At 28.7% G+C, this 8034-nt stretch overlaps 1 protein-coding gene across 1 annotated transcript; it reads right to left on the bottom strand.

The window, feature by feature from the left end:
* Positions 1-4349: 4349 nt before the first annotated feature.
* Positions 4350-7818, bottom strand: LOC114301206 (putative peroxygenase 3). Its single transcript, XM_028246137.2, has 6 exons — positions 7544-7818; positions 6954-7103; positions 6598-6683; positions 6396-6490; positions 6064-6189; positions 4350-4668 (listed from the first exon to the last, which is right to left on the bottom strand). Exons 1-6 carry the CDS (start codon positions 7668-7670, stop codon positions 4512-4514), a joined length of 741 nt encoding a protein of 246 aa, XP_028101938.2. The 5' UTR covers positions 7671-7818; the 3' UTR covers positions 4350-4511.
* Between the last annotated feature and the right edge of the window lie 216 nt (positions 7819-8034).

Here is an 8034-nt window from a genome sequence, read left to right as displayed (position 1 = left end):
GGTGATATTTTTTAAATATCCACAGGGGATGGGTTGGGGATGGGTACCCACTAATTTCCCCATATGTTTTTTTTTTTTTTAAGATTCACAACTAAAACTAAATATACATTCAATCTTTTTTCTCTTATTTATTTATTTATTTTTTCAGGTTCACAACCATTTTTTTTTTTTTTTTTTTTTTTTTTAAGATCCACAACCAAAGCTAAATATACCTCCAATCTTTTTTTATTTTATTTTTAAGGTTCACAACCATTTTTTTTTAATTTTTAAGATTCACAACAAAAGCTAAATATATATTTAGTTTTTTCCTTTTTTTAATTTTTTTTAAGGTTCACAACCATTTTTTTTTTTTTAAAGATTCACAACCAAAGCTAAATATATATTTAATTTTTTTTTTCTTTTTTTTTTAAATTTTTTTTTAAGGTTCACAACCATTTTTTTTTTTTTTTTAAGATTCACAACCAAAGCTATACATTCAATCTTATTTTATTTTATTTGGCTCAACAATAAAATTAAATACACATTAATTAACATTGTCACATTATTCTTGTCAAATTTTATGCATATCTAGAATTTTTTAAATTTATTTAAAAAAAATTAAGGACATTGTCTAGTGTAGGTTTCGGTTTGCTTTTCTATGTTATTTTATTTTGTTGTGTATTGTAATTTTCAGAATGGTTTGCTTGTTCTGAAATTTCAATTAACGAGTATGAATCTATTTGTTTTATGTTATCACACAATTTATACAACATATATATATATATATATATATATATATGAATGTATTTGAAAATAAGGAAATTGTAGAGAATCAAAACAAGCATGAGTTGTGATTGGTTAGAAATGATGGGTACATAGATTTATTTGCTAGAAAAACAAAAAGGGGATACAAAGTCATACTAAATAATTTTTTTTAAATTAAAAGAATTTTTCTTAGTTATGAACAGATTTAACTGAAATCAGCTTGTTTCCCAATGTTATGCTTCATTTATTTAGATAGAAAATATTTTTTAATGAAAAATATTTTTTATAAAAAAAATTCAAAATATATTTTTTTATATTTGGTGGTGGTGGTGATGGAACGAAGGTGAAGGTCGAAATTGTTACATAGTGGTGAGGTGATGGCGGCAGTGATGATGGTAGTGGCTATGGTGATGATAGTGTGACAGTGAAAGTGAGAATAGTGGTGATGGTGTTGTGAAATTAGTAAAAATTTAATTGAAAAAACATTTTTTGTTTTTTAAAAGTAACAAACAACAAAATTCGTGGGGGACTAAAGGAAGAAGATAGAGGATGGATTGGGTGTGGTAATGCATAGATATCTTAAAATGAGTTGTTCAGATTTGTTAAAGGTATAATTAGATTTTGGATAAATTAAAATGAATTGTTCAAATTTGCTAAGAGAAAGATGGTTTAATGTCTAAATTGTCCGTGGCTAACAATTCCTTGTTTATGCCCTGATGCAATTTAATATGAGTCTTATAACACTTTCTTCAAACAAACTTTTTGATTTTCTCAAAATTATATTTTTGATTATTATAAAACAAACTTTTTAATTAATTAATTAATGTGTATTTGATTTTGTGGTTGAACCAAATAAAATAAAATAAGATTGAATGTATATTTAGCTTTTGTTGTGAACCTTAAAAAAATAAAAAATAAAATAAAAAAATAAGTTGTTAACATTAAATAAAAAAAGGAGTTTTCTTAAGTGTGCAAGTGCACACCATGTGCCACTTACACAAAAAGTGTAAGTGTAAGGTGTAAGTATAAGTATAAGGTGTAAGTGTAAGGTGTAAGGTGTAAGTGGGTTGCACATGGTGTGCAACCTCAAAAAAGGTGTAAGTGTAAGGTTTAATTTTTTACAAAAGGTGTAAGTGTAAGGTGTAAGTGTAAGGTATAAGGTGTAAGGTGTAAGTTGCACACCATAACCAAACCCTAAAAAAAAAGACAAAAGAAAAACAAGAAGGTTGTTAACATTAAATATATTAAAAAAGAAAGAAAAAAGATTGAAGGTATATTTAACTTTTGTTGTGAACCTTAAATAAAAAATAAAATAAAATAAAAATTGTTAACATTAAATATATTAAAAAAAAAAAAGATTGAAGGTATATTTAACTTTTGTTGTGAACCTTAAAAAAATAAATAAATAAATAAAAAATAAATAAATAAATAAAAATTGTTAACATTAAATATATTAAAAAAGAAAGAAAAAAGATTGAAGGTATATTTAACTTTTGTTGTGAACCTTAAAAAAAAATAAAAAATAAAAAATAAAAAAAATAAAAAAAAAATTGTTAACATTAAATATATTTTTTTTTAAAAAAAAGATTGAAGGTATATTTAGTTTTTGTTGTGAACCTTTAAAAAAAAAAAAGTGGTTGTTAACATTAAATATAAAAAATAAAAATGGGGATTAAAGTGGGTTGGGGAAAATCCATACCTATTAAAAAATGGGGAGGGTGGTACCCATGGGGAATGGAGAATGGGGAATGGGAAAAATTTATTATAGGGGAATGGGAATGGGGAATTAATATCCACCCCATTGCCCCCCATTGCCATTCCTACATCAAACAATCAAATTAAATTAATAATCATTTGGTACCATTATGAAAAATTAGTTAATAATTTTAAAAATAAATTATTTACGTTTTTTAACATAATTTTCTGATATTATTAGTCATAAATTTATTTTTAACTTGCCAAAAGTACCGTCCAAGTTTGCTGTTTGGTGGGCCCGCTTTGCTTATGTAAGATTTCCACGTCAGCTTCTGGTAAAAGTGTGAGTGCATTACGTTTGTAGACTTATGATTGCTAAATGATCATATTATTGTTAAAAGAAAAATGCTTGGGAGCACTAATTAGTGCTCCCACTAATTATGTGGCAGTGGGTCTCGCCATTAATGATGTGATGTTTTGGTCTTGGAGTTGTGTTTTTTTTTTTTTTTTTTTACTTTTTTAATGCATTAGTGCTATTAGTGGTGATGTTTTTAGTGGGATGAATCATTGTTGTTGTTAAAATAACAACAATGTTAAGATGGATATATTTATGAGGCAATTAGATATCAGTGGAAACAGAAAAAAAAATATATATATATATATATATTTATAAAAAAAGTAATAATTATTAATAATTAAAATTATAAATTATAAAAAAAATTGTAAATAAATTTTCTATTTCCACTGATATTTAGATTGTGTTTGGTTTAATTTTGGAATTGTGATTCTTTTTTTGGAGTTGTGATTTGAGTGTGAAATTATGAGTTGAGTTTTGAAAAGAGAAAATTTGTTTGATTATGAGTTTTGAAGGGTGTTTTTGAATTTTGAAAACAGCGGATTGGGTTTACCTGGTCGTCCACCCGAACATCCTCCCAGTCATCTGACCGATTGACTAGAATAGTGACTTTTTTTTTGGGTTGCAATTGCAACCTGTTATTTGAAAAAAAAAAAAATTTTGTTTTAAATTTGTTTTAAATATAAAAATTATTTTTTATAGATTTTTTATAAAAATAATTTAACAATTCCATCACTAATAATCTTCAACACTATATCATTAAAAGAGTTTTGAATTGAATTTTGTGTTGTGCGCTTGGTTATGAGTTTTGAAATTAATTTTTAAATTGAGTTTTGTGTAATTTTGAATTGTGTTTGGTTATAAATTTTGAAAAGTATGCCTTTGCAATCATAATTCCAAAGGCAAACCAAATAGAGTTTTAATTTTTCTTTCTATTTATTTATCATTTTTTAATATTTTATGTGTCACCATTATTTTAAAAATAGATACGAATGGTACAAATTGTAAAACTAATGTATTGTAGCAACAACAAATATTTGATAAACAAAGGGTGAATTACAATAACTTTTACTAAGATGTAGTAAAAATAAGGTTAATCACATAAATTTGATATAATTATATTAAACTTCTTTAAAGTATACTTATGTTTGTTTTCATCAATAATTCATTAATTATATAATTTTTTTTTTAATATTATCATTTTTGAACGCTAAAATGTATATATTTTACATTATTTATCGTTGTATTTTCACACTATTTATATTAATTTATGTCACTTTAATCATACTTAAAGAGAAATGTCAATATGATTATGCAAAAATTATGAAATTTGTCTTATTTTTTCTAAATATCAAGAGATGTCGATGTAATTCACCCATAAACAAAATACGGTATACAGAAATAATCATTCTAAAATTATTGACGAGAAAAATGAATAACTCTACTATTTATGCTTTGAAATGGTGCTCTTTTTTTCTTTTTTTTTCCTTCTTAAAAGAAGAGCGTTTTATATACTTTGAAACTTGTTCTTTGTAGACAAGAAGTAGAGCCTCCATTCACCAAAACCTTATGATTGAGTACAGGCTTGTATATATGCTTCTAAGCCATGAATAATCAATGTTCCCAAACTTACATTTAAACATGAATGATATATAAAAGTTTCAATTCAATGATGACGCAAATATTTTTAAAAATGAGTGAAGAGAAGATGGATTATTCAAGCCATCTTCTTGGTAGCAGCACCCTTTTTCTCCTTAGCACAATACTCAAATAAACTTCCATCAAAGCAACGTCTCACAGCTTCTTTTGTTAGGAAACCTTCTGTATCCTTTGCAAGCATATATAGAGCTCCCCACTCGATCTTGCTTGCATACCTGGTGTACACATTATAGCTATTAGAAGTGAGACCCATTAAACTAATACTGTGATAATGACATAAACAAAACTATTAGGACAGGTAAGGGTGCGATTAGGACGGGTCTAATTCACGAAATCTAAGCCCAATCCAAATATTTTTATGACTTGAACAACATTTTTTTTTTAAACTTAGTGTGAGCTTGGGTAGAAATTCAATTGAATTCAGAATGATGTTGGGTTGATGCACCGAATAATTCGAGTAATTCAAAATCTGAATTATATATATAAATATAAAAGGCTAAATTATAAACGTGATCTTTATAATTTGACTCTTGTATCAATTTTATCTCTATCATTCCAATTGTCTCAATTTCGTAATTTAATTTACACCGTGTCAATTTAATTTAATTTAATTGATAACATCTATTAAGAAATTTGACAAAAATTAAAAGCAAAATAGTCCATTAAAAAAGGAATGGACCATTTTGTTAGAGAGATTGAATAAACTATTTTACAATTTGATTTCAGTTTAATTTTTATAATGATGTTACCAATTAAGCTAAATTAACCTAATATGAAAAATTAAAAAGTAAAATTATTGCAACCAAAACTATAAAAATTAAAGCGAAACCAGAGGCGCACGGACTACCCGCATAGTTTTTATCCATTATAAAAAGATATTTAATATAAGTAATTAAAAAAAAAATTGATCATTGAAATTTATGCTCCCCGTATAACTCATAACTCATATTGGACTTAGACACAGACCTAGCCCTGAGATTTTCGAGACCCGAAACCCATAATATCACTTGATCAGTTGGGGCCCTTCACATTTTTTTATTTTTATTTTTTGATTCAACAGAAATTTATAAACTACTAAAACAGAGAATAACTAAACATAGTTCTTACAAAGTAAATAAACAACCCAAAGGAAAACACAACCTGGGCAAAGTAACAGCAGGCTACAGCAAGAAAGAAAGAGAAAAAGAGCCAAGAGAATTAGGTTTGGGTTTGGGGTTTTGTCTCTTTTGTTTTCTTAGTTTTCAAATTTTTTTTTTTTTTAATTCTTTTAAGAAAATTCCTTCCGTTTTGGGCAGATTGGACTTCCGGGCCCTTAGATTTTCAAATGGGCCAGCTTATTTTAAGTTGGGGCCCTTTAATTTTTTTGGACTTAAACGATACCTAGTATATTGCATTAACCCTAATAGGTGAGGGCCCTTTTTTGAACCTATTTTGGGGGCTCAAAGCCATGGCCCGGTTGGCCTGGCGCCAGGGCCGACCCTACTTAGACAACCCCTCAATCCAACTGAACAAGTCCAAGTCGCACTACTCACACAAAGTCCGCACACACATGAGAAACATACATATATATAAAGAGAGAGAGAAGAAGAGGGAGGGAGAGAGAGAGAGACCAGCCGAAGAAATCGAATGCATCGCGATTGGCTTCAGTCATGTGCCAAATTTCCTTGAAGGAAAGCTTATCAGGGACTGTATGAGCATATTTGCTGAATATGTTCTCAAGATTGGCTGGAATGTACCTGCAAAGCAAACCATGGAGATACAAGAACAACATATAAATGTCTTCTTTTTTTAATATTCATATATACTTAACATGAGATATGATAATTATATAAAATTATATATTTTTTGCACTTATTTTCCACGTGTCATATTTTTTAAAATTATTATATCGATATATCTATATCGTGTAACATGTCTGTCTGTCTGTGTACATATTTCTCACCTCCCCTCTGTGTCATAGGTTGCTGAATCGCTTCCATGCTTGGCCTTATGTATGTTTTGGATATAAATAGGAAAGAATGGTGAAGGTAACCAAGTCTGCCACAAAAAAAGTACATACAGATAAATAAATAAACTCCAAAGTAAGAAGTTGCAATGGCAAAGCAAATTAATTACCACATTGATCACATTTATTGACAACTTACAGGTAGAGTGGCATAACTCATAGATCCATGAATAAATATCATCAGGATGAAAGAAGCCACCACATTGAAACCAATGGCTTTGAATCCTGAATTCAAATTCTTATCAAGATCCAAATTCAAACTAGAGTTGGATAATGAAATTCAAACATCAGTCTCCTAAGGTATATACGTAGGAAAAAATAACAAAAATTTGAATAGAATGACCAAACTGTTCAATTTGAAACTGTAGGAACAAAGTAAAATTTGAGTCAAAGTATAAAAATTGAAAGTGTATAGTTTGATCCTGTATGTTTAAATTTGATTATGTATTTTATATATATATATATATATATATATATATATATTTTAATTTGTACCTTTAAAAGAGTCCCAAGGGTAGATAATGCCATCATCATCCTGGTCAAAGAAGGCTACATGTTGTTGAAGCACAGACATGTTACGATGCTTGTGTCCCCATGTTCCATTCACATTCTCTGCATCTGGTGCTGCCATCGCTCGAGCGAGGTCTGCGCAAATAACAAATTCCATCGTCTAAGCAATAATATCAATTTATCTACAGGTACAAGAATTCGATCATAAAACTGGGCGCAACCCTTTTATATGGGATAATGCTACATAAGAAAAGTTAAAATTTTTGTGTTGAAAACTACATATTCATGGTAATGAACGAAACACTGCCTTATTAATTTAAATTGTTAATAGATTTGATGTTTGATTAATAGGAATTTTCATGTATGGTGATATAGATTCTTGTGATCTCTTCATTTTTAATCAAAATACCCAACATTATTCTTGTAATAAAAAATAATCATTAGCACATTATTCTAAATGATTTTCCACTCCTCACAAGTTTTTGCTAAATACTTTTATCATCAAGCAATTATAGATCCAAAAGTGAAAAAAATGAAGATTGAGAAAGAGAAAGAGAGATGATAAATATAATTACAGGGCTTGGGAAGCTTAGTATCGAGGTCCGATCGGACCTTCCTCTGGGCAGTGATGGGGGCCTTCTCAGCAACAGTTGCCATGGCTTCATTTGATGTAGTATCAGTAGGTGCTGCTTTCTCTTCCATCTCTTGTTTCTTTCTCTATCTCAAAAACAGATATCCTTTTTTTTTTTTTTTATTACAAAAACTCACTCTCAGGCAAAGTTTCAAACTGCAAACTTTAATGGAAACAAGAGTGTCCACATAACTATATAACTATGTATTCACATGCATTGAGAGAGAGAGAGAGAGAGAGAGAGAGAGAGAGAGAGAGAGAGAGAGATACCTAACTCCAAATGACTAGGGGGGGCTAGTCATAAGGTGCCAGATGTTGCAAATTGGCATGGACACATGCTTTGGACTAGCTAAAGCTCTGGGGAGAAGTTATCCGGTGATCCTGGGACATGGTCAAATAGTGTTCTAAAAATGTTGTGATTGGTTAAAGAAGTGG

This window comes from Camellia sinensis, chromosome 8 (assembly GCF_055761805.1).
Source record: "Camellia sinensis isolate YWXY chromosome 8, ASM5576180v1, whole genome shotgun sequence".
NCBI classification, from domain to species: domain Eukaryota; kingdom Viridiplantae; phylum Streptophyta; class Magnoliopsida; order Ericales; family Theaceae; genus Camellia; species Camellia sinensis.
Note: the sequence above shows the minus strand (reverse complement) of the source record. Positions and strands in the feature narration are given on the sequence as shown.